The sequence below is a fragment of the Psilocybe cubensis genome, chromosome 7 (assembly GCF_017499595.1).
Source record: "Psilocybe cubensis strain MGC-MH-2018 chromosome 7, whole genome shotgun sequence".
Taxonomy (NCBI): domain Eukaryota; kingdom Fungi; phylum Basidiomycota; class Agaricomycetes; order Agaricales; family Agrocybaceae; genus Psilocybe; species Psilocybe cubensis.
The window spans coordinates 2,953,773-2,981,538 of record NC_063005.1 but is presented as its reverse complement, the minus strand read 5'-3'; the positions used below and the strand labels follow the sequence as shown (position 1 = coordinate 2,981,538).

Genomic DNA, 27,766 nt, shown 5'->3' with positions numbered 1-27,766 from the left:
AAACCGGAACTTAACCTCAAGTCGTCCATTCCATTACCCATTCCAAGAGGACTTGCACTGTCTTGTACTGCCGTGTCTTTACATTCACTTACGTTCGTGAGTAAACTCCCAGACTTTATTTATGGATTCGATTTCCGAAATTACTCAACGGTAAATTTAAGCAACTCTCCTCTTCTCCTCGGACTACAATTTTCACTGTGGCGATCGCACCGAGATATAAATATATGCACAAAGGCGGAACGGACGCCGTTATGCCTGTATGACGAATGCGTGGAGGAATAACAAAACGTCCCTAATTGCACACAGCATAATATCGATGGATATGCGGAATACGACTCAAAATGACTATCTTTCCTTGTGGGCACCGTGTAACCCTGGTTTGAATCTTGGGAAATCTTCTGTACCAAACTGTTTATCGACGTTGTTCCATTTACCATCTACCAAGAGAGTTGTTCTAAGGATGGCACATTCATGCTCATGTCATGTTCCAGGTTAATCTTGGACTCGGCATGCTGCACAGTGACGACGGCCAGATGGCAGACGCTGCTTACTCCTGTGATCGTGATCATCACCCACTAGCATCATGTTCTGTTGACACGAATACTCGGACTTAAGCCAAGTCGAGCGTGAATCTCTTCTTTGGGTCAAGACCAATGAGCTACTTCTCTGCGTGCTTGGAATGTCTTCTTTTGGTGGGAAAGGGCTTCATCATCATATCTGGAATCATAATCGGCCCATCGTATGGTATGATTGTGAATGTCTTGGGTCACCTTGAGACTCTCCATAGTCATGCGATGGGACTGATGTTCGGTATGATACCCCTTTCTACTAAGTATGTTTGGATGCCATTCTGGAAGACTTCACAGATCGCACGCTGGGGCTTTGCATCATGATTCATCTGCCTATGATGGGCAATGATTGTGCGTCTGGGTATTGTACTGCCGGTTCGAAGGTTCTAAACGACCACAGAAAAGAAATTCTTGGTTTTCCTCCCGATCGTCGTTACTTACTGTGTGCGTCTCATGGATTCCCTCGATTATCAATATCAGTAGCTCCTGGTAAGTCCGTTCACCAAAAATTATTATAGATCGATGAAACAAGCAGGTAGTAAGAAGTGTATCGTCTTATTATAATCCTGCAGCTTCTGGCGCAATTTCTCCGTGCGGGTGTGATAACTGGTGAAGCTCACAGGGTTAGCTTTTCATGTACATTTTGCGACGCCTTCCAGTGCTATCGGACATGCACTCTGCATCGAGCATAGCTTCTTCTCACGAGAACCTCTGACTGGGATACCGTATTCCTTTGGGATAAGTTCGGATCCAAGTAACTGCGTTGACCTCACACTATGAATAAGAGGTGGGAAGATCTCCAAAAATGAAGAGTACCAGTGAAATGTGCTTTGCTTGGTTGCGCTGTGGGTTATCGATTTGTTCAACCGTTACGTCGTTGATGATCCGTTTTGTCTCAGAGAAACCGGAGTTAAGCACGTGTAACCACACTTAGAACATGCAGACTATGCGATTTACCCAAGGTATCTTGGGTTTTGTACCGATGCATAGAATGTTACCAACGCTCGGAAGTCAAGCTGGAATGCTGAATCAATGCTCTATATGTCACAATAAGCAAATGGTTTGTTTCTTCCTGAAATGTTGTCTGAGACTTACATGAATCATGGCTCATGCTCCACTTGTCCACTAAAGCTCTTTCCAGAGTATCTATTTATTCCACCAATTTAACCGAATATAATGCTAAAGATGTCGGCCATGTGAACATTTTCTTGTGAATTAGTGACTTATGCCTTGGTTATGCCCAGCACGATTGAGGAGGGTGTCAACCATTCTTTACAGCCGTGACCCGAACAATTGGTTTCTCTTTCGACGTCTTTACCCTGCATTCTGCATTCTGTATGCATAAGCTATGTAGACTACTGTCGTGCAGAGATTATTCACACGTCGACGGATATTATCACAGGACACGGTTATGCCTTTCCGAGTCGCGCTTAGGCTCCAGCAAGCGAACCCATGGTACAACCATTATAATAAAATGCTTTACTATGCAATAAAAAGGTTGATATCTAGCTAACCTCACTAGAGAGAAATAAAAATCTGTTATTCAGCAAAAAACGATGGAAATAATAATTTGTACGTCTTTAGCGAGCCGATCGAATGTTGTCCGTTCAGTCCAAGTAGAAAGATTCGCTTGAGTCTGTCAAATATGACATTATAACTGTTATATATGATGACTCAGGATAATTTTTATCGCCAACTGAGCAATGACATCGACCTGAATTTTTACCGTAGCTTGCTTCAGGTGTGAGGCATATAATCCTATAAAAGGCACCTGTACCCGTGTTTGTTCTCGCGGGTCCACTCCTCGGACCAATTTTGTGATTCGGAGTCCGAAAACGATGCTTTCTGGTACTGGTATGGTAATCTCTCCTACAGCATCATTTCCGTATTTGAGTTATTTATCTGGACCTTTATAGATCCTCTCTTGGTATGCCTGTTGTCTGATATTTAAGAACCAACGTTTGCAATTGACAAATCTAATGACTTCTGCAGGTAAGGAATCATTTTGGCAGACAGCAGAACCAGCTAACGCACAATTTTTTCCAGAATCTGCATCCCAGCTCCATCTGATTTTTTGGGGTTATTCATACTTGAAACTTTAACGATATAGAAATTTGAAGATTTTTAGCGGAGCTGACCAAAATAATGGATGCACCCACGCCAAGAAGTAAACTCCTCACATGTTCCAAAGGGATTTCTCCCAAGTTGATATTTTCTCCTTAGGCTTTAACCATGATGCACATGGAACAGTTTCTCTTCGATGTCTCCTTTGAAGCCCTCCCGAGAGGGACACCTGCAATTATTCTGTGACTTGGTTTGAGGTCGTTGGGTCGGGACGGTTTCCCATTTCTACGATGTCTGGCATGGGGCCAGACAGCCCACATTATACCCACAGTGGTCGACGGGGACATACGTACTTGCGCTTTGAACAGAATCAGAGTGTGAAAACATCTCGGGTCATGAAGGGTCAGCTTGACATGCCGTCGCTCCGTTCCAATCTCTTATTCCTGGCCATGGTACCATAACATCTAGCTCTTTTTTTGAATGTTGCAGGTCATCTGTTTCTGTTGAAGAGCATCTGAGCTCAATTCTCTCAAACTCCGCTCCAGCTGGCTGCTGCGCTCTGGTGTTTTGATTTGTAACATCATCTCCGTTTGCTCTATGCTTGGGACTGTAGCTCATACTTCAATCTAGGGATATCATCCATGTACAAGGATTTACTTCATGCTAACTCCTACAGTGCACTGGCTTGTCTATGATCGTTGGCGTTCTCCAACTTACTGTAATTGGATGGTATGCCAAGCAATCGCTCTAGGCCCTTCGTCACAACGCCCTTCTCATGCGGTCAGCAACCTTCCTATGTTTTCGGAGCCGCACTGGAGCACGGTCTCTAAAACGCCATTTCCCCGCATTCTTTCGCTGGCTGTCAGAATGTCAAGGCGGTCTACTTCTTCCAGACAATTGTATCAGCACGATCAACTCATCTACCAGGGGTTTCCCCCTTCCCTCCACGACATCTGGCATATGTCTAATATTGAATTACCTAGAACATCCTATTGACCTCAGTATGGCTTAGGAACAGACTTTGTTGTGACTTTTGGCAGACGAGTCCACTGCGATCGGTGGCTGGAATGTCCATGGAAGAACGCTTTTATCTCCTCTTGATACTTCCGGCATTCCGTCTCACGTTCGTTTTGCCAAGTTACAGTCCTGGAAAAAATAACCTTTGCCACCGGAAGCGACCCACATCCCTTTCCTTGTTGATTATTAAATCCCGGGCTGTGCTATATTTCTTGCAGTAAACAAAGTTAATAGACCTGACAGCAACCTAGGCACCCGTCACGGATCCAACAGTGGTCCGCAGGAGGTGGTGCCTGTGGATAGACACAATCTCCTGTAGGTGTTGAAAAGTCTGCTTGTGGAGGCTTGTATTGTAATTGGCTTGGCTGTGAGAAAGTCCTCTGAATATCCAAAAGCATAAACTTGAACATTTTGATTTGCGTTCAATGGCAGTAGGGAGTGGGTACCATCTGCAATTGAAAAATTGAACTCCACAATTTGTTGTTCAAAGCAAATTTTGGAATAACTTCCCCTGTATGACCCGGGGAATTTATGATGGATACATAACTGAATGCCCTAATACCATACATCGATCGACTTCAACTTCAAGTTGTAGGGCAAGATGAGTAATTTATAACGTGATTTTATCATACAAAAGCCCCATGTTTTTCCTTCCTTCGACAACCCTGCAGAATTTCTGAATTAAGTCAGGTCATATGTCATCGACCAGTGTTCACGCTGGCCCCAGTGTATGATCCCTTTCAATTCAAAATCCATACTGTGGTCAAAGTTTACTCAGCCCACATTCTCTCTTGATTCTAGCTTCACGTACATATACACATGCACTGCCTTAGCTTCTCGTCCACTCGGATGTGAGCATATGCAAAGACACAAACCTCATTTTACCTGTGTCCCAACACACAAATGCTACTGAATGATGATCTGCAGGGTGAGTTCCGACCGCGCATCGCGCGAATGTGTAGTCTGTAGGTAAGTATAGATGCGTTTTGGAACATATCGCTGGCTCTGTATCCATCGATATCTAATAATACTGAGCAGTTGTCAATGTCGCTTTGCATTCCATCGCTGCCTGTGTCCATTTGGCTCACCGCCCATCGCGCGGTATTTTCTAACACAGTGCAGACTGATATCATCCTGCTTTTGGAACGTGGCCGGTGCTGTTGCATCTCATTTGCCTGATCCGTGAGGCAATGTGTATTGAGATATACAAACGCTTAGGACGGTAATCATAAGCTTGCAATGGCGTGGGATGAGCCACCGAGATGTTAAAATTGTTTGCCAGTTCAGCTGGAGCCCTGGTTTCTACGCTATCACGATATTTTTTACTCTGCTCAATAAGCATGGCTCATGTAGTGACATGAGGGTCGGTTTGGTGAGTTTCTGCTATTCATGTGGGTGATCCACCATTACCCGGTTGCAGCAGCGAGTTAGAGTTCGGTCAGCTTGTGAATATACCGTTATCACATTGAACTACACTCCACCTTTCAGTTGATGAGGCCGTTACTCGAGCCCATGAGGCTACCGTGTACACTGTAGCCCCACACATGATTTAATACATTGCATACTTAGTTCACTCAACGGAAAATAATATACTCTTTCCGACCTTTCAGGGTTGGACCAAATGGGTGAGCGCCCGGCCGTGCTAGACCAGCTCTTGTGGATTTAAAGTATGACTGACTGTCCTTAGGTGCATGTCTGAATTTTTCTCATGTCATACTTATTCTGTCTTCTTAGCAATGCCGGATATCCCCTTCAGTTCGCGAGAGACGGGAGAATCGACGTTCCTTTTCCATCCATCGGGTTGAGTTGCTCGCGTGATTTACATGTGTTCATCGATCTGGATTCTGATCCATCCGACTGAGTGCAATGTCTCCGAAAGAACGCACTAAGATGCAAGTACATCGTATGAGCTAGTACTCCAGTGAAATGAAGCAAACTGAATACTTGCGTAAATGTGTATCTATTTTCACTTGCAAATTCACACAATTTGAAGTACGCAGTTTCCGAAAGTAGAAAGACCAGAGTTTAAATAAATAAATCCACAGTTCGCGAAGCCCAGGTTTTGGTGGCGCTGTGGAGGGTATTTTCTAACCTGGGCCAAATCCATGGTTCTCCGCAACTTGGTAAATTTGCGTAAAAACCGAAATAAATGCAGAGTCTTGCACTCCAAATCCCCAGCAAAGCGAACTTGCACACGCCAAGGCTTCTGTGGAATACTCTGCACCAAGCGGAAGGCAGCGCTTGGAGATGCTTGGGTGCTGGAAGGCCCTTTGATACCGTGGAATGCGTGGAATCAGGATGTGTTGTGCATTTGCCGCAATCGACTTGATCAATTTGAATTTTTAATTCATAGATAGATCAGTGATATAGTGCGCGCTTTGATGCTTGCGTTGAAGATCATTTAATCCTAAATTTTCTATACAGTGTTCTTCTCCAGTCAACAATTCAGCAATTGATACGAATGGATGTATGGCGTATGGCGTGTAGGCAGCCGTTGCCTCTTTTTTAGAATAGCTCACTCACTGCACGTTGCGTTTACATTCGGGCGTTTTGGCGCAACCTGCCCATCGATAACACAAGCCACGATTTTTGTCCTCTTGGAGTCTCGACGCCTCACCATTCGTGCAGCTTCTTGACCTCAACGTCGGCTAAGTGGAAGCTTCGCAGAGATATGCTAGATCTAAACATACACGTCCCTCGGATCAAGATTAAGCAAGGATATGACCTTGTTCGTTGGCACTTGTAGGCTGGGAAAAAACGAGTGGGCATGTGATATGTTGGTTGACGCAGCGACAGGCAGCGACCTCTTGCCACGATTTCGCTGGATATTCGGTGACAACAGCCCAAGAAAGGCAAAATGTAGCGGTTGAGGAGGGAGCGCGGCAGGCAACCCTTCAGGCTAGGCTTGTTTTTTCCCCACGATCGAAGAGGATTAAATCTAGCCTTTGTCGCGCTGCTCATGCTGTGCAAGAATGCAGAGATACTGACCAATCGGCGATTGACGTGAGAAGACCCTGCGTTCGTCCTGAGTTGTAGAGCGTGAGTAATGATGAGGGGGCGCGGGAGTGTCTGCGTAATAGCGGGTTTGTACGAGGAAATATTAGCCATCCCGCGATAATAGGAATTATGAATTAAGAAAGACATATAAAGGTAAATTTGTCGGTGATAGACATAGAATGCATGTACGTACCAGTTATCTGGAAAACGAAGTCTTGCATTTGTACGGAATAGTCTGTTGCTATAAATGTGTTGTTTTGAACATATCACATCAGAGACCTGCTTTTCAAAGTCCTAGGACGTCGATGAAGAATGATAAAACTTTACAAAGAGATGAGCCAACCACATTGTAGACAGCTATGGGGAACGGGTCAACGGCTAACTGAGGCCCGTACCAGCGATAGTCAGACCAGAGAGGCATTTGAGAAAGATCGGTGAAATGTCGTCAGTCAAAGAACTGTATTTCTCCGAACGGATGTAGAATTGTGAGATCCCGGAAGGTTAATTAGAGGAAGAAGGCCAACGCGGGGTGTGAAGCAATGTAAAGTCCGCGCCATAGAAGGTATCGAGGTCAATAATTGTGTTAGAATCATCACGCAGTCGTCAGATGATAAAGCCTGCATGGGATATCGAGACTTGGCTGCGTCCAACAGGAATTGAAGAAACACTGCAAAATTAGTTCGACGACAAGAATGCCATCGTGATAGAGAGCACACTTCCGATAGTTGAATACCACCTAGGCCAAGGAAAAGAAGTTCCGGTGCAATAGGGTTTTCCACTTGTGTCTCGCCTTGGAGTTATGACCTTGACTAGAGGTGGGAAAAGCAAGAGTCACAATTGGTTAAGTGTTGGATAGGAGCTGAAACGCCGCGTTGAGGGCGATAGAGAGCTTGATTTGTACCGCACTGGAAGACACCTGTGCGCGGATGTACACGAATCTGTATATTGCAGTCACTCGTGATGATTGTCCAAGATTGGGACGGGTACGCGGGCCTATCTGCGTGCGCTGTGGATCGAGCATAACCATAAAAGCACAAGAACATACTGAGCGAGAGAACAGAGTCTGCAACGCGGTATAATCGATGAGAGCTATTCGTACCGAACGTCCGTCGAAGTTTCTCGTGCGTGCAATTAGCACCCGCGGTTTCGAGAAAAAAACAGAGGAGCCTTCCCAAAAGAGTGAATCTGGGGTAACATGCAGCATGTGAATCAGACTGTTTTGGACCAACAATATCAGCTATCAGATATGACTATAGTGAAATAGCACTGGCTACAATGGACAGGTAGAGGAAAGTGCTCGACGACGATGAGCATGATGAAGGGTTTATGCAAGTGCCAGTAGAGAGCACAGCTTTAGGGTTTCGGGTTACGCCTCTAATTACGTAATCAAGAATTGGACCGCTGGCTGTCCACGCCGGCGTTGTTGGAAACGACTACCAGCAGCTTGCGCTCACCGTCACCAGCGCTCACGAGAAACTCCCAAATGCCTATCAAACACCTTGAAAGTGAGGAATCAAGCACAGCTGAACTTGCTGCGCCTTCTTCTGTGTGACATGTCATACTGACGAAATTGCCATTTCTCTGCGTTGTCGCGTTTTTTTGCAGACTACCTTTTTGAACGAAAACACCTCCAAACTCTTCCGCTTTCTGTATTATCCGACTCGCGTCTCGGCATAGATGCATCCTATTACCTCCAGTTGTTGACCGACAACCCGCCGTCCCGTGAACCCTTGTTGGCCGCGACGGGGGGTCTGCCATTAGCGCTCACGCAACGCATCGAATCTGACCTTCGAGCTCTCGAAAAACTACGCATTAAGCCTGTTTTTGTATTCCCCGGACTTCTTCCGAACAAACGCTGGAAGCCTAACCAGCACAATGAACACATCGACGCATGCAGGGACCGACGAGACGCGTGGGCAAAATATGAACAGGGACAGGAGGAAGCGGCAACCAAGCTGTTCGAGGGCCGAAGCAGCTTCGCCCAATGGGATCTCTGGAGGATGGTCCTTCGTATTTTCAGACACAGGAATGTGGAATTCCTCATTGCACCATATGTTGCTTGGGCACAGGTACGCATTTGTCGCTCTTCTCACGGCCGCGTTTTGTTGGACCGTATGCGTCGCATTCATACAGACACTGATATTTCTGTTGTTTGCTGCGACAGTTGATATACCTCCAGCGTCACCACAAGGCGTACATCCACGCTATATTCGGACCAACGGATACCCTCCTCTACCCGGGTGTCGACAAGCTGATCACAGCTCTCGACTTGACTTCTGCGACCCCCACTTTTCAATATACTTCAAAACGGAATTTTATACAGGAGCTCGGTGTGTCGGATGATCAATTTTTGGATATCGGTATTCTGGTCGGATTCGACAACTCGCCCGCGTTTCCTCCAACCGTGCACGAACAAGCATTAAAGGCAACGGTGGACATGGTCAAGTACTACAAGTCGGGTCATGCAGCCGTGTCAGCTTTCTCCGACCATCCCGTGGTCAAGACGATCCAGTATTCTGACCACTACGCACGCACACGGTCGATGATAAAATACTCACTCATTCTCTCATCCGAAGGGACGGTTTTGCCGCTGCCCCTAGCCATCACGACACCTGCCGGACACGGGCCCAACCATCACAACCACCATCCCACCGCCGCGGACATCCCACAGGATCTGCATGAAATATTTACGAACCGGCTACCAGATGAAATTTATTATTACCTGTCCCGAGGCCTACTGGGCCCACAGGCTCTCGTCTGGCTCACGAGCGGACAAATCGTGGAGAACCCGCCATTGGACAACGGAGAAACGACCGAATATAAACGCTTCGTGAAGGAAGTTATCACGGATGGTCAGACCGGGCCGCGGGCGACCGCGTTGGCTCTCATCAGCAGCGTCGCGCACAACTTCTGGGCGAGCAAGAAAGTGCAAGGATACTTCTGGTTCGAGCAGCCGAATCACGCCAACCAAAAACCCGTGTTGCATAACTCCCCGCAGACGGCCCAGTTAGCCGAGCGCGTCACCGGCTGGAACGTCATGTACTCCATTGTCGAAGAAGAGTTGAGAAGGCAAAATGTAAGCATCCGCTTCTCCCTGTCACCGTTCCGTTGTAGCCTGTACTGATGAGAAAAAATCTCCTCGTTGGGACTCTTTTTTTCTTATTTCTGGTATTTTTGGTGTCTGCTGAATGACCCGGTGTTGTCTATCCTGCGATGTGGTCTAGTCTTCGACCATCGACTTTGCCTTGTGTCTGGGTGCGACAGCTTCGGAACGTCTTGCAGCTCGCACGAAAGTCAAAAGTAACGCCAACTCTCCGCTTGAGAAAAAGGACGAAGTGGTGGCCAACGTGATTTGGCGTTTCCTTGAACTGCGAGGGTAAGTCCGTTTCTTTAGTGGTCTTTTCATCATTTTTTATTTTCGTATTGGATTTCTGCTTCTTTTTTGGCTTGGTGGATTTTTTCGTTGTTCGGGTCGCGGTGTCACCTGCGTGTTTGGCTGGATGCCGGACTCCGCTCCGCGACGGAGGTCGGACAGTATGAGCTCCGCGCGCGACTTAGAGGCAAAAAATAGCCCCGTTCGCCTAACGTGGAATCCGGTCATCATGCTGTTCGTCATCTGGGCATCATAACCTATTCATTTTTGGGTTTTGATAATCATCCACCCCCACTTTATTCTTCATTATGTTGCTGCGTCACAGTTGGCGGAGGCTCTTACCTGGCAAAAATGCTTATTTTGTCCAAGCCAAATTTTAAGCCAACTACGTGGTGTTTCGTCTGTCTCCCTTTGGATATGGATGGATGGATATTTTTTTTGCGTTGGGCTGTCTATCATTGATTTCGGTTTTATGTTTCTTGAATTTGTTTTTTCCTTTTTGTTGTTATGTTTACCGAAGCTCACTCTTGAATGCACGTGCTGATCTATTCCAATTGTTGCGCTCTGCGGCGCGCCACAGATTCCTGCTCAACTCACACACGCACTCGCCTCTAGCGCGGGCGATGTACAATGCGATCAAGCTTGCACGCGTGAACGACAAGTTCCAGGACCCGCTCTACCTGTTCCTGGAACTCGTCAGGGCAGGTGTGATGCACGGGCATCTGTGGTCTGGACGAGCCTTCAGTGGAGGCCCCAGTTTCGGCGTTGGTGCGTGTCTAACTCTCTTTTCTCCCTGCTTTTTGATTTTCTTTTCTTTTTTTGTGGGCGGCGAGGGCGGCATGTATTCGGGGTCTGCTGCATTTGGTTTGATTCCGGATTTGTGGGACGTTGATTTGTCCTGTCCTACATGTTCTATCCTTGTCCTTTGTTACTTTGGGCCTTGTCGTTCCCGTTTCCCTTGGGATTCGGAGGTTGGGGTGACTGATGGATTAGCGTAACATCACGCGGGATGGGATGGGGACTAAACCCCTTGGAATGTGGGGGCAGAATTATCAAACCTGGCAGATATGTTTTCTCTTGTCCCTCTCCCACGATCATTTTATCCCTTTTTGGAATTATTCCGCTCTGTTCGTCCTGTTTGAACGAATTTCACTGACGCTCCTTTTTTGTTTGCGATTTGTGGCTCTTTTGTGTCTTGTCGTGTGTGTGTGTCCTTTACGCCACACTAGATGAAGAAAAGTCAAGCATGCTCTTGGTGATGCGGGTGCTTAGCATCGTGCCGTTGAATTTCAAGGTGCGTCCCAGTTTTTTTTTACTCGCGTCCCACACACGTTTTTATCTTGTCTCATCTATCAATACGTTCACCTTCGCTGGTCCTTGGCCGGTTGTTGCGGGATGTCTGATTCCTTGCTTGGGACTGATAATCCTAATGAACACTCACATCTTCGCACTTCCTTTCTCTTTTTTTTCTTGGAACAACGTTGTCTTCTATTTTACTAACCAACTAATTCTCAGCCGCAACCATGGTCGGCGCCGCTCTCCCGAGAACTACTCGTGTTTAACTCGTTTGTGCGGTCTCTCACCCGTGCGCTGCGCACATTGCTTGAAGTGACATCGCTGAACATGCTGCTGCGCAACGACGCGCGCCGGGCACGCGACGATCTCTTGGACATTGCGCTCTCGCTCCCGTTCCAAACAGAGGTGAACACGGGCTTTGGTGTGCTCGCCAAGGTGTATTTGGACGCGCTGACGCACATTAACAACGGAACGCGGGTGCGTGATGCGAATGCGCCTGGAGTGGTGCTGGCCAAGGAGATGGCGCTCGATTTGTGCGAGGAGACGTTCCCGGGAGTGAAGAACCCGAAAGCGGAGGTCGAGCGCGGGTTCAGGTTTTGGGACGTGGTAAGTCTGGACATTCATCGGAGCTTTCTCTGAGCTTGTCTTTTTTTCTTTACTTCCCGTGGACATGGACGTGTGCTGATGTGTTTTGTTGTATTTTTACCTTTTTGGATTTTCTTTCTTTTTTATTTCTTCATTTTAGGCGCTTGCTGCGATGAGACAACTGCATTCGGAAGGCGCAGTACTGCGCGAGCTGATTGAACAGTTCGAGGCAGCGGAGGCTTGGCTTGCGCCGATGCGACCGTGAGATGTGGGTGGGTGGATACGATGGGACTGGGGGAGGTATTGCGTCGGTAGGAGGAGAGTGTTTTCGTAGCTATGTTTTCTCATTCTGTGGATGGCTGTATGATGATATGATATGATTTTGAGGAACATGAGTGGTCGGAGCCTTGGCGCAGGGGACATAAGGAGATGTGGCCCGTGCTGAGAGAGTTGTGTGAGCCCATCGAGGCTCACTCCAGACTGCACGGAGTCTGGGACTGGGAGCTGAGATAAGCAGATCTAGATTCACGTGGCTGCCTAATCCGGATTGGGCAAGAAGCGCTGTGGGAGGCCCGATGTGGATCTGGCAATCGGCGCTGCGTGGATCGATCTTCCCTTTGTGCTGTCCTTTCGTGGTCCAACTCCGTTTTAACGGGACTTGCACACCAACCAGAAATTCTAATTCACCGTGCCACCGTACTACAAATACAATCTCCCAGTCATCTCTCTCTCTGACAATCTGCCCCTCTGCCCACTATGCTCGACATTCTGCCACAGTCCGCCCCCGCCTTTTTCCAGCCCCACGACGACAACAAGATCTCGTCTGGCAATCTCTATCTATGCCAGCCACACACTGTCATCCAGCTCGTCGAGGTTGCGCCCCCGCCTCCACGCAGAATATCTTCTGTTATCAACTCTAGCTCAGCCGCTTCTTCTTCATACTCGTCTTCGTCTTCGTCTTTTGACGATGAGGACATGGACGAGGACGAGGACGAGGAGGAGATCTGCTCCTCGTACTGCTCCTCAGACTTGTCGCCAGAGGAACTCGAGCAGTCCTCCTGCTCCGCCGCTCTGTCGTCATTGCCCAGCACAGACTCGCGCATGAAACGCATCCTCCTCTGGCGCCAGTTCTCCGACTCGGAATCCTCCTCGTCTCTCAAGCGCAAGGTCGAGGAGATCGACGAGATGCTCGTCGACAACAGCGACAATGTGCGTAAACACCCATATTAGCCGTAGCCGCAGTCGAGATCTAATTATTCTTTTCTTTCTTTCTTTCTTTCATTAACAGGAATCGCACACTAGTAAACGATCGCGCTCGCACGGGTCCTCTGCGTCTTCACACAGCATCAGCTCTGCAGAGCTCAACATGCACCCCTGTCCCGCCTGCGACGCCTTCTTCCCCACCCTCCAGAGTCTGCGCCAGCACGGCCAGCGCGATGCCCCGCACACAAGCGAAGCCTGCTGCGTCGCGGTGGAGTACGCCTTTGAGCAATGAACGCACGCATGATGACGCCGATGCGCATCATCTTCATCATCACCTCTCCATTTTTCCACTTGGCTACCAAAACCAGTCAAAACCACTACCAACTCTTACATTCCATCCCGCGGTCGATTTTTTTTTTTCCCAAGGAAGAAAAAAAAATAAACGCTCCCATTTTTGGGACGGCCTATCATGGATATTTCGGACGGGACGGGAGGAGTGTGTGTGTGTGTGAAGTGACGGCATACCTAATTGTCCGTTTCCCTTCCCTTTTTTTTTCTCGCTCTCTCTCGCCTGCCTGCCTTACCCTGCCGTGCATTCCGCCTTGCCATGGCATGGCATGGTGCTTCTTCCCTTGCCTCACCACCCTCTTCCCCTTCGCTGTCCTAATGTCTGCTGCCTATCTTTTTTCCCTCGCCGTCACCAAAATTATCCGCGAACCCCACGTACGGAGCTGTCGTTAGTTACCGTGCTGTGCCCTTCTCCCTTTCTGAGCCTCTCCTCCCTCGCCGACTGCTCTGCCCTGCCACCGCCAGCCCCTTGCCCCAAGCCCAAGCCACCGTGTCCGGATCCGTACGTAAGCGGGACGTCCTGCCTGCCCTCCCTCCCTGACCCCCTTTGTTCTCGCGATGGGCGTGTGTGTGTGTGGTTCCCGCCCCAGCCCACAGGCTCGGGTAATGGCTCTCATCATCATCTCATCCAGCAGCACACGCAGCGCTTGGCATTCAATTGTGACTAGGGGCTTCACTTCGCTTCGCTTCAAGGCTTGGGATCGCGTCCATGGATTGGTCCCCACGCCCGCCATTGTCATTCGAGTCACCTAGCATGCTCGGTGAACTTGGCTTTTTTTGCCTTTTGGGCTGTGGGTGGGCTGCCCAGCCCCCCCACTTACCCAGCCTAGGCGTGTTCTAAAACGGCTGTTCATTCCAATCTTCGTCTCACGTCTTTTCTTATTCCGTCTCAACGACGGAACGATGGGCGATGGGCATTCCTTTGCCTTTCTCTCACGAACACGAACATTTTTTCTTCTTTTTTTTATTCGATATTCAACACGTCGCTGCATTTATCTTAATGATCTCTTTCTCTCTCTGTCTCATCTCTCTCATCTTCTCATCTCATTGTCTCATCATCATTCATCATCACTTTTTTCATTTATCATCATCATCATCATCATCATCACGTTCATGTTCATGTTCATGTTCTTCTTTATTTTATCATCTCAACGAACGAAAATGGCTTCAACACCTTTTTTCTTACCTCTCTTCTTTGACAACAAACAAGCAACCAAGCAACAAGCAACAACCGAATTACTTTATCCTGTACATAGTCCTCGGCCCCGTTTACTTACTTACTCTATTACTATCTACTATCTTTCTTACTCCTATTCACGTCTATCTTACTCTACCTTACCTTACCCTTACCATACCATACCATACCATACGAGAAATACGTATTGATTGTTTTGTTTTTTGTCTTGCCTCTTGCCTACGTTCATCGTTTTGTGTTTGAATTTAGTGCGTAGCTTAAAGAATGAATTAATGATGGGTTAACTTGACCACTTTCGTCCTTTCGTCTTTTCTTGAATCTTTAACTCTTGTATATTTACTATTTTTTGTGATAATTTGTTTTTTACAATCGAATGTGAAGTTTAATGCGTCTTTTGAACCGTTGAGTTTGAGTTTGGGTTTGAGTTTGGATTGAGACTTTGAGTTGAGTTGGGTGTTTACTTGGACTTGGACTTGGACTTGACTTTGAAAGTTGGACTTGGTGCTGGTAAAACGGAACACCTTTGACCTTGATCTGAAATTCTCAGTCATTTATCATTTATCATTTATTGGTAATTCTTCTCACTCTTGCTCGCCACTGAGAACAGACTCGCTGAGAACCGACTTACTGAGAACTTGGGAATTGGGAAGTACTTGGGAAATGAGACTTGAAGGGAGTACCTTGGGAACTTGAGCACTTGGGAATTGAGAACTTGGGAACTTGGGAATTTGGGAACTTGGAACACCGCCTTCGACTTCTTTTTTTTTTCTTTTTAATTTATGGTGACATGTCGGAACGGGCGTACCTTTATTTCGTTTCTTGTGCTTGACCTTGTGCTTGACCTTGACCTTCAAGTTGTTCTCGTTTTCGTTCTTACTAAAGTTCGCGTTCGTGTTCGTGTTTCCGTTTCTGTTTCTTTCGCTTACTCTTATTCTTATTATTAATTCAGCCCCTCTTCGTGCGGTTTTAATTGAGGTTGGGGTTGTATTTGACTTTGGGTCTGGATTTTGGTTTTGGTTTTGCTTTGGGTGTGGGTTTGGGTTTGATTCTCGTCCTCGATCGGCTTCAATTAAACGAAGACGAAGACGAAGATAATTGAAACTTTACTTCTATTATTCTTTCTTTCCTGTGGAGAACCTGGCCTGGCCCTTGAGTACTCTACTGTAGGCCCGTTACATGTACTACGGATGCTGAAGGAATTTGTTACCAGTACCTGGGAGTGAGTATACCGTTTTTTAATCTCCTTCGATAATTCTCACTCATGCCAGGGATTCATTATTACTTGAGGTACCCAAAGCTTCTTCGTTTCGTTTCGTGTCGTTTTTTTAATTTACCCTGTAAAGCTCTATGTCAAATAGTATTACATATAATAATGCAACGAGTGCGAATGTAAGCCCTTCAAGAATCAAGGACTCGAATGTTATGATAACCCTTTTCTTCGAGATTCCCAGCGGTCCCTACAGGCTACTGCCATCCTACTACTGCACGACTTCGCTACGAACACCACGCATTCTAGGGACCGCTCTTGAGATACGCCGGGGCGTGTGTGTACAGGGTGCCCCAAGGGGCGTAATGGTAATGGCAATATAATTGGTTCGTTATGATTATCATAACTTTGACTAATGCTTTCTGGCTCCTAGTAGGGCATTACTCATCGCCGTGGATTATTAAGAGTTGCTGTTGCGCAAATGTACCTACCCCGAGCAGACTTTTTCAAGAAGAGGTGCAAGCCTGACCGTTCACTTGGACGGTGGGGAAGGTGTGCGTGCACGGTGAGTCACGGTGAACTGATTATTATTGATGCGCATCTTAAGTGCGGTATCTGCGGTTGTCTGGCAGTGGGAGGGGGCAAGGGAAAGGTGTAAATACATAATTGTATTTCAAATGCGTACATAAACTGTCTTAACTGCGTATTTGCGAGCCTAGTTCCCTGCGGACTGGCTGTCACGGTGGGATTTTTCCAAGTTGTGAATTTTACCCAGAAGTGTCCACTGGCGCTGTCCACACCTCCGCGGTAGGTGGGTTAGCGGATGTGTCATGATTGAAATATAATCATAAACATTGTCAGATGTCTAAATTAATACATTGGGTTGCCAATTAGCGATGGGAAAGAAAAAAAAAATGCACAGCGGAGGGAAAAAGATGCGGACGTGACGTGTTTTGCAATGCTAAGGGCGTGTTGTGGGTGGAGTGTCATACATTGCTGTGAATTATAGAAAATTTTAATCATGGTCCGAGTATGAGTTGTATAAGCATACATACATAGTACAAGTCTGATTCCGACTCTCAGGGAAACGTACATAAACACATTCTGCGTTTCGTGTTTGGAGCTGCCATTGGTGTAAGTTGTTGGATGGCCGTGGCCGTGGATGTCCTTTTGATGACCTTTCTTTTTTTTTTGGTTCGCGCAGTTGCACCAGAACACTGGAGACGGGTTGGCCGCTGAGAGTTCTGCGAATAACATATGTGGCATGCAGCGGCTACTAAAATCGCTAGTGCAGCGTGCCAGTGCCGTGCACATTGCACCCAGTGTTACGGTTTACCGGTGTTCTGCCCAGTGGGCATTGTACTTCTGTTCTGTTTCCACGGATGTGCGCTAAAAATTTATGGAACATTTATTATCGTCGCTATCCGATCATCCATCTCATCGCCGTCTGCAGATTACTTCTTATTGTTGAGAAATCCACTGGTGTTGAGGAAGCTGGAAAGCTTTGGGAAATTTTGTGTGGAGCGCTTGTATATGGTGATGTCGGTGGTGATCATGATATGATATGATGATATGATCAGCAAGCAGCGTCCAGCGGCGAAGTCTCGCTTGACGAATGACATGCCCTAAGGCAAGCTTATTTACAAATATATCTTTGATTTGCCTTTCTCTCACTCCCATCATCGACAATCATCTTCATCATCATCCATTTCCAGCCTCTCCTCCACATCTATCTCGTGTTCATGCAAAAACCCCATCGATAATCGCACTGGCGAATCGCGACGCCTCGGCAGATGGTCGATGGTACCCACTGGATACTGTTGAACAGGCCGTATCCTGCAGGCCTGTCAGAACTTTCAAATTGTATACTCATACGCTTTAATTGGTCTGCACTGGTCTTGCCTAACCCCTTGCCCCATTCCCAAATTCTTGGATTCGGAATGGCCTACCGCTCGAATTGCGAATTGCGAATGATCCATGTAGCTATTTATGGCGCTATTAGAGATGTATCCATCGTCGACACGACTCGTCTTAGCCTCGAGGCAATCAGCTGGGCTTCTCTCGGGAACTCTGAAGCGAGTGCGAGTGCGCATTCATTATCGATGATCTCTCTTCCCCACTTTATTCTCGCAGGGACTGGCAACGCGTTGCGCGTTCACCTCGCCTCGTTTCATTTTCTTGTCAAAAAGGAAGCGTTTTTTGTGTCTTTTTTCCCTCAAGGGTCCCAGGGACAGGCCCATTTCTCAGTCTCTCCGAGTGCCTCCGTCATTTCGATCGAATTTCATCTGCTTTGTATCTATTAACATAATGGCTCCAATCATTGTACGACGATCCTGGACCTGGCTATACACTACATTACTGCATCTCGTGTCTATCTCACGCTGCACAGGGCTCAACTTGGAAAAGAACAAGATATCCCATCGATATCAGACTGTCAATTCGAAAATGAAAGACGGCCTCTCGCACTGGTACGAGTACGCGGCGCAATTATTACACGCGTCTTGCGAAGTTGGTCGAGGCTTCCGCCGTGCCTTGTATTTTTTATTTATTTCTTTTGTTCCGTCGCCTAAAAGTCGCCTTGCCTCCTTTTCGATGTGATTCGATTGGACCCTGGATTTTAGTCTTTGAGTTGCGCATGACTCTGTGATCATGACGGGGATGATGAAAGCCCCTGGGTAATATCGTGGGACGTGCATGGGATATGAAGGCTACGGATACGGTTTAGCGCAACCTGGATAGGAATCAAAGGATGAGATCAGAGACGGGTTTGGTGGGGTCATCCATGCTCCGACGATAGAAGACTCTCTTTGGGAAACAACTCGAAGGAGATGACGTTGGAGTATCCATACTAGAGCCCACCTGGTTTCAACGCTTATTCGAGTACATACCTGGGTGTCCTCCAGTGGGCTATATTTACACCCCGGTAAGAAATAATGTAACCTAGCCTTTCAAGTTTACTTACAATGTCTGTCCGTCCGACAGCGCAAGAACCGAGGTACGAGTTAATGTCAAAATGCGCAACAGAATATCCCAAGGAAAATTTTTGGTGCAAAGCTAAAAGGTTGAAAAAATGGAGATCAATAGCATGTTCGCCGTTCGGCGTATTCGCAGCTTGAAAGGGGTTTCTAAACTTGAATTGGAGAGTAGAGTAGCTAGTCGTACGTGCGAGAGTTGTAGGCTCGAAATAGCGCTCAAGATGCTCTGTGTGGGAGTGACGGTACTTACTTGAGCCTGATGCATTCTGAGAACAAACGGTGAAGGAGAGGCGTTTAATTTGTGTGTGTATTGTAGTATCATCATCATGTTAGTTCGCTCGATTCATCTCCTATCAGAAGCTTTGTTGAGGTGCTTCATCAGGTCAAATCGTGTGTCGCAGGGCCCGCATCGCATCGCGTCGCAACATTTTTGTCCATCCGAGTACGAGTATGCATGGTACCAGTCTTCTGGCAACATCGATGGCTGATAGCGCTACTTGGATGAGTAACTAGCCCTCCTTGACCGTAACGTTGAGTTATGGTTCCAGGCACTCCGTCCTCGTTGTCTTCTTCATGGAACCGTGGCGTCGGTCCGGTGGGAAAGAGATATCGAGTAGACTGGGAAAGGACGCCCTGCCACCACCCCACCCCTCTCTGATATGAAGTGCGAACATGATCACCGTGCTTTTTTACAAAGGCGGCGTTCGCTCAGAACGTTCGGAATTCCATACCTGTCGCTTTCCGCGAGCACCAGGTGAGAGAAGCGAGTTATTCGATTGGGACCCGTTCCCTCCTCTTCAAGTCCATCAGGGCCCTAACGCTTCCCAAGTTCTTTCTTTCAGGAGGGTTGTCATACATGATGGCATCCGCCTTTGTCTAATCAAGCCATCTATCTCACCGCACAGTCCGTCAGTCAGGCGCAGCTTTCCTGCGCCAACACGCCCCTTTCACTTACCCGCGCACCCACGCTCACGAAGCATGTCGCGTCTAAAAATAGAACGCGCGACTTTCTTTCATAAACTCGTCGTCTCGCGGGTGTGCTGAGCCGAAGAAGTGGACGGCATAATTTGGCCAAATTTCCAATTCGCAGCAAAGGTTGCTTGACATGCTTTATCCATCTGTCCCTCGTCCGAATTGTTCAAGAACAGTTATATTTTTTCGCATATACAATCACACCTATTTCTAGATCCGTCGCTTCGTAGAACTTTTGAGGCATGGGTTGGAGGTAGTTTGGGACCGGTCAAGTAGTGTGCCGCCCTAGCGGATGACTGATTCTAACGTGCTAGAGGGCGCGGTGTCGATTCGCCGTCCCTTCTATGAGTAGTGAGCACTCCCATGCTAGATTGGTAGTGCTAACGTTGTTTCTAGCGAGCGAGTAAGGAGAAAGCACGATCGGAGCCGTTGCTTGACAGGGTCCTAAAGTCACTCTAAAGGATTCACAGTGGGGATACTAAGCACGTCCTATGACCCTCCCCGCCAGCTTACCGTCGTATTGGAATTCTCTCAGTGGCGCAACGTCTTGTATTCAACAGAAGTAGCCCACTCCCGCCACGAAGATTCCAAGACCGATGGCATTCAATAACGCTCAATTGACAGAATTCTAGGTGCGTAGATACGCATCCTGCATATATACTATCCAATTAGACGTCTTGCATACTACTTGGCAGGTCATTCAACGCCGCCACATCTTCGCGATGAGCATTATGTCTTTCTATCGTGGTGTTCCAAGTCAGTTCTGTCATTGAATTACACTGCGTATTTGAGAATTACACTGAGGGAAAAATGCATAATGATACGTACCGTGATTGAATTCATTTGGCGTACATTTATTTTCAAAAAAGGGTGAAATACGCGATTGAATTACGCGCCCACCCGCAAAAAAATATTGAAGCCAGTAGCCCTCGGACGTTCAGAGAGTTTCATAGGACATCAACTCCACCAGGTCCCAGTCTTTCGGACTGACACATTCTACGTTATTTCAGGTCAGGTAACGCAGGGCTGCACCATTCCCCTCGGTGAATTAAAAATGCAACTTAGTGGGTTTATGGGCGGCATGTTATTAAGCATAGCTTACTACTAGAAGTGTTCAAAGCTGCTTTAGATCATCTTGGGACTCCAAGTATCTACACCACCAAGACCAGAATCATTCCAAATAGTGTCTCTAGGTTCTCGACCTTTGGCCATGAACCTGAGTAAAACAAAAACAGAGTTGTGAAAAGCAATTCAAATGCCAGTCGAAACATTCACACACGGACTCTTAGATCTTTGCGTTGTAAGAATTTGACAATTGCCCTGTGTGGGTGAGCCTCACAGCGCGGCAGGCCGTACGTCGGTAAAGAATCATATATTCCTTGTGCCCAGTAGTAAATGGAAGCCTCGAGAAGACATAACAGCGTACCACAATCACTGTCGATGACCCAGTACCCGTAGTATCGGGATGGGATAGGCTGGCAGTGCGAAAGTCAAGGAGATACTCACGGAAGCTACTCGGGAAAGCACTTAGTCGCATACGTGCCCAGTGCCCAGAGGCCCAGGAGATACAAACGGTCAATGATCGAATTTCAGGAAGACTCAAAAATAGATAAATGTCCGCAGAAAGGATAAACGTCTATTGATAGAAGCAAATTGTAAGTGGTGAGCTCCTGAAGTACGTTTGGTACTATCATTCTGCTATCATCTATAGGAAAAACTCCAAGCCTTACCTAGCTCATGGCGGACAATTGACAAATGCTTAGCTCCCTGCACATGGAAAGGTCTATTTTCTGTAATGGCGAAAAGTGTGGACGTCAACTTATATTTATTTCTAGCTATGATGATCTACCACTAGTGTCTGCTGGAAGGCGGAGCTGCCCCAAGGCTTGATCCCTTGCGGTCAGTGAGCGTGTCCGTTTGTGGCTGTTACCCCCACACTAAGATTGGGCTCATCAGAAACCAGCACCCTTACGTAATCAATGGGCTTGGCGCCAAGAGCGGCCAAAATCCAGCTCGAAAAAAAAATCAAAAGTTATGTTGACGGAAAATGGTTTCAGACAAAAAGTTTAAAAAAAAAAAATTCATAAATGTGCATATACAATCCTTACTACTAGCCTTTATGCCCACAATAATAGAATTACACCTCAGAGGTCAAATTGTAGTCTCTGGAAGTCCATAATGAGTCTGAGAGGTATTACTTAGGCGTGACTTATTGTCACGTGTGGTCACGTGTACCATTATATAAGCGGCCAAAAGAACATTGTCAAATTTTCGAAAATCTCCCAAACTCGAGAAAACACCATTTCTGACGTGTTAGACTAAAAAAAAAGGAAAAAAATTAAAATCTTTATAACTTCTTGAGATCAAAATTTTTTTGAAAAAAAAAACCACAGATGTGTTCAAAGAAGCATAACCTACATATCTGTGGTTCAAAAATGTAGAATAGTGTGAGTGCAGAAGGGTTGAAAAGGTTCGGAGGTAAGCCAACTTTTGCTTACCTAAGGGGGTGCTGGTTCCTGATGAGCCCAATCTTAGGCGGGCTTCCTACCAAGTACCTGCGCGGTTTCTCCCCAACGGGAAACTTCTCTTTCCCATGTCATTTGCCACTTGGCAGTATTCCACAGGCCAGTCTGGATTTGTAGGCCTCTCTTTGTAGTGCCGCCCTGTAGTTGGTTACACGCACCCTTTGCTATAGAAAGCGGATGACCTTTGAACAAAGTAATTGACATTGACAATGATAACTGCTCACAGGATTGCTGGATGGAAACCTATTTTAAGTTCAAAACAACTTTGTTTCCTTGAAGCAGCTACTCTATAAATAGAACATACCCAATTGCGGCGCGTTTCATTCAATAATAAATAAACCAAATGCGGCGCAGCAATTTTTATGGTTGCAATGAGTTGGGGATTAACTTAGTGCATGCATACGTATTTGTAAATTTTAAAGAAGCTAGATACGTCGAAGTTCAGATGATCATCATTGGCATCATCTGCGCAGAGTTCTTGTACTCGCTCTAACCCTGAGTTCACCGTGGGGCGTGCACAGTCTGGCCTCCACGCACTATGTACTCTTGGCAGATACATATGTGCATTTTGACTTTGATGAATCGAATAAATTGAGCATAGACTAGTTACGAATATAAATTTTGCGTGATACCTACTCAGCATCACATATGCACAATAAAGACCATGTCAAACACCTTCCTCTCAATTATTTCAATGAGGCTTTCTTCATAATACCTATGACACCTTTATGACTACGTAAAGGTACGTAGAGGCACGTTCAAACTTCAAAGTCGTGATAGGTAGAAATCAACCTACTCATTGTGAATGCCGAGCGGAACCGGCGTTTATACTGCTTTTTGATACATTGCCTAACATGGCCTTAAAGCGAACCCTGCGTGTATAGTGTAATGATGAGAAACAGATTCAAAGGGGAGTCAAATTTCAGCGTCACGGGAAATATGTGTTGAGATTCAAAACAATCCATCATCTTGCATCCCAACAACTCTGTCACTTTGGACCACGGTGGGAAAATACATTCAGGGTTGAGGTCAGCGCAGAGAAAACGGACAACGTTTCTGCTCGTGTGAATGTCCGTTGTTCTCTTGAGTCCCTCATGTGAAACTGACCGGATGGACCTCATCTGACGAGCCGAAATGGGGACATGCAGTGCTTGGTACTACACAAGACAATATCATATGCATCTCACTCCCTCTCGTTGAGGCAGTCGCTGGAAATAAGGAGGAGAATCTCCGAATCGAGTCTTCGACATTAAAGTGCGTACTACTAAGGATAAATTCATACAGAAGTCCATTTTCGCGGTAGCCATGAGTTCACGTGGCTGCCGTGGCAAACGGTGTGGTGCGAGGAGATGGAGTTACAATACCGCGGAAGACTCAAACATGCAAGTGACTGAGCGTATCGAGCGCGATGTGTCCAAAAGATTGCAGGTGATGCTCGTTTCAGTCACGTATATTCTGTGGAAGGCATTCTCTCTATCTCGGACAAAGATCGGAAGCCCTTGTCCTCTTCTACGGTCCTTGGAGTGCGAGCTGATTTCAACTACGCAATTTTCGCACCCATGATTTCGAATGCATCATCATCACTTTCCGTGGAAGTTATGGTCTCTTTGCGCCTAGCCTCATGACTCAAATTAGAATATTCCATCTGTATTATTCCAATGCCAACACATCCGTGATTCCGAAACACCATAACCCAAATATAAAAGATTGGATAGTATGTGAGCGAGTGCTCGTGCGACATTCGTGTAGGTATGATCGCATGAGTATCTGTATGGTTCACAGGTTGCGTTCTGCTTTTTATACATGACGCATTGTGAAGTAGCTGCTCATCTACTGTAGTAGAGACGAAATTACAAATTAACATGCGAGTTCTATTTATGAGCATGGGTCGGTTCAAGTGTTGCTGAAATCGAACAGCGGGGACATAGGCTCACTCAAATGGTATTATATCTCACGCTCCCTCAAATATAATCACTCTGCATAGGAATGAATTATAATATTTTGAAATTACTCTGATATCCAGTTTATTCTTCCTAATTTCTAACGCATCAACGCGGTGTTTCCAACGATATCGGCTGGCCAACATCTCATGGTGTAGCAAATTCTCAAAATTTTCTAATTGCATGATCTCTTCCATAATAACACCTGAAGAAAGAGGTAACAAGAATTTTAAAGTTGACTCATTGACACGTATTACAATTCAATTTTCAACATCTGCTCTGCCTTCTTTGCGCACCGATGAATATAAAGCCCCCATTTCCACCAATCCATGATGCTCTGTCCCAATAAGTGGCTACCATACTTCTGATACTGTGCATTCAGGTAACAAGAAGCAAGAAATGTAAATGATACATAGCGACGCCGATAAGGATATTGTCATCGAATTGGAAGCGCTCATGAACTCATTGTGCACTGGATCTTGAGTAAATATTTCGTATCGAGGATGCGCAGTATCCAGAAGTAAATCATAAATATCTATCTACACTTGCTCATGCACTCATGCACTTTCTTGCACCTAATTTCTGTGCTTCAAGTATCGGTTGAAAACTCTAATCATGTCATTATCACCAATTAACTCAAATAGGTAGTTTGCTCATTTATGTAGATCACATCAAACTTAGAATCAGGAAGCCGGGTTTACGTACAGGGCACAAGACATGATCATGATCGAAAGTTTGACGGCCCGGCCAATAGGAAGCGAAAAGAAGCACAAAAACTGTAACGGAAGAAAAGATGCACCCGAGAGGGATGTGGTAATCACGATATCGTTATCGCAACTAATGTCAGTGAAGTAATTTGTTCATCGTAAGCAGGCACTTTTTGGCAGTAGATTTGGCGCCTATTGGATGGCCATATGGCCATATATGTGCTAAAGCAGAAAGGTTTGCATTTTCCCAAGTGTTTGAAGATGAATATACGGTGAAATTTGGATAATCCGATACTCACGCAGAGACGATTATTTGGTCTCCGATGACACTGACAGGCTTCCGGCGTGGGCTGAGAATATTTGAAGTTAGTGAGGTTATTTTGATTGCTATGGAGATCAGGACAAACAATCTCCTCCAAAACGCCGTTGCTCCAGAATTTTCGATCTCATAATGCCTTCTGGCTATCCGAAATCTTCGGTGGTCAATCCCTTAGCTCAATACCGTATCATGTTTATGTCCTGGATTTTTTCAAAGAGTAGAAATGTCATATATACTGATAATCCAGACATCGTGTTCACAGTCAGCTTTGGAAAATGAATATAGTTAAGTTTGCCGAGCTTCAATTAATAAAGACGCAAGTTTGGCTATTATACAGTGTACATCCAAAGAACAAATATCGATAGAAATCCTTTACTACAGGAAGTCGTAACTAACTTTCATACGGAGTTCAAAAGGCTATGGTTGCTTGATGGTCACCTTCGAAACTTTTTTCAAATATACTTTTGATTTTTCTTCACTTACATACCGCGGATTGAGATTTAGCTATGTGGCGAGTTGCTTGCACCATGTAGTATGTACGAAGTCGCATGCGTAGATTGCCGCTCGGCATTTAATAATTCAGCTCCGACAGTCCAAATATGGGAATTAAATTGGATCGGAGTTTTACCCTTGAAGCGGTTGTTGAATATCGTCAACTGATTGCCACAGATTGCGTTTCCTCGGCGTTCATGTTCACACTTTAAAGCGTTCATGCCGCTGAGAGCACTCCTCAACGTTACAAATGGAAGTGAGCGAGGCTTTTCCCCAGGGATAAGGCGTATTCATTCACCCCGACTTTCCAGGATCTATCTTCCCTGCCTTTGGTCAACAAGAATAGGGTCGGTGACCAATTAATCGTCCGTCAAGGGTGTTCAAGGCTAGCTAAATAATTACCAGTCAACATAAACACGACATAGACGGTCAATTTCGAGATATGCTATTTCAATCTCTGCCTGCACTTTCGAAGAACCATCAATCTACAGTGGAATACATCCTCAGGTAACGGGAAACATGGTATCATTTTTCTGGGGCAGGTATGTACTCTCGGTTTTCCTCGACCTTATGGGAATGTAAACACTACAGACTGTCCCCCGATCTCTATCATATTACTCAAATTAATGGGAATGCTCCTATCTCAGTCTGTTCACCTCCTCGGCCATATTCTAGGACCATCCTCTTGCGAAAGGAACACACGTTGCAAATGGCAGCTAGTCGCCGCGTTTCCTTCCCTGTTCTGTCAATGTGATCATGTGGAGACTATTTGTGCACGCCTAAAAGTCGGACATCATATTATTTATTCTCCGTTATCCTTACCAGCTCCATCTTCTGACTTGTGTATGAAGTAACTCAAATGCCGGACGTCCTGGGACAGAATGGCCTCATGTCTCTCATCCTACTCCAAGTAGCCTCGCTGATAGCGCACTGCATCTTAGGCCCGAGAATCCGAGGGATGGCGTACTGAGTGTCCAGCAGTGCAAGGTTTAGGAGAAGAATGAAGACTCTGCTTGCGCCCTTTACCCTCGATTGTCAAGGGGAATTAGTGTGCGAGTACTTCTCTATTTTTCTTCCTCGGCGTTGCCTGCGCTGGCTATCGTTGCTCTTCTCAACCTTCAGGGCCGGGCATGAGCCTCAAATATGCCCTGAACATCCCGCCAAATGCCCGTCCATGGGTACTTGCTATCATCGTTAACGGCGCAGGCGGCGGGCTCTCATGTCTAAACAACAATGTATCTGTGGCAGGCTGGGAAATATCTACTCGGTATCGGACCGAATGGTGTCACTCCTGTTGTGTGCATGGCTCGCATTTGACTTGTAACGAGTATCTCTGGAGTTTCAATTCGACCCATGTACGATTGTCAACACGCAAATACGTCGGATATAGGTCATAGTCATGTTAACCTTACTCCAAAGCCTATGGAGCATCGGGAACACAACCGACTATTAACTAATGCCATCGTTACATATGGCAAGTAGAGTGAATGCCACCTCCCAATCCACGCACGGTTCACATCACGTCCTCACTCGGACCTGATATTGTTCAAATCCATTTTCCCATCGTCGAGTCTAAACTTGCGTTCCGATTCTCATCATCACTGCATTTCAAGAACTCTGCTTAAATTACTCGACATTCTTACCTGGACCCTGTTTACTTCCAAGGAGCTTCGTAGAAGGGAAGAATGCATTTAGCCTCACTGCTCGTGAGCGCAGATTCATTACATTTATTGTCAGTACAAAACCGTGACCTCATTTTACGACCAAGTGGTTTGGCAGAGTTGATTCTTTTCGCACACCAAACCTATAGAGACAGTTCTATATGTTGATAAATCAATGATGGGTAGTGTGTCTTGTTACGACACTCACGGAGGGACACCTGCAAGTTTACCCGCTGATCCAGAGTTTACCCAATATTAACGTCTCTACACTCGCCCACTGTTCCCGTCATCTCTCATGCCCTGCTAGTGTGCATCAAGCAG

General features: G+C 46.3%; 2 protein-coding genes across 2 annotated transcripts; both read left to right on the top strand.

Annotated features, from left to right (window-relative positions):
• Positions 1 to 8,130: 8,130 nt before the first annotated feature.
• JR316_0008452 (Post-transcriptional regulator MKT1) lies at positions 8,131 to 12,166 on the top strand (the record flags this gene model as incomplete). Its single annotated transcript, XM_047894167.1, has 8 exons — positions 8,131 to 8,152; positions 8,253 to 8,716; positions 8,812 to 9,723; positions 9,872 to 10,023; positions 10,541 to 10,788; positions 11,250 to 11,314; positions 11,536 to 11,922; positions 12,062 to 12,166. The coding sequence occupies 8 exons, from the start codon at positions 8,131 to 8,133 to the stop codon at positions 12,164 to 12,166; spliced, it is 2,355 nt and encodes a 784-aa protein (XP_047747482.1).
• Positions 12,167 to 12,657: 491 nt separating this feature from the next.
• Positions 12,658 to 13,396, top strand: JR316_0008451 (uncharacterized protein; the record flags this gene model as incomplete). The annotated part of the gene is made up of 2 exons (XM_047894166.1): positions 12,658 to 13,110; positions 13,190 to 13,396. The coding sequence occupies 2 exons, from the start codon at positions 12,658 to 12,660 to the stop codon at positions 13,394 to 13,396; spliced, it is 660 nt and encodes a 219-aa protein (XP_047747481.1).
• Between the last annotated feature and the right edge of the window lie 14,370 nt (positions 13,397 to 27,766).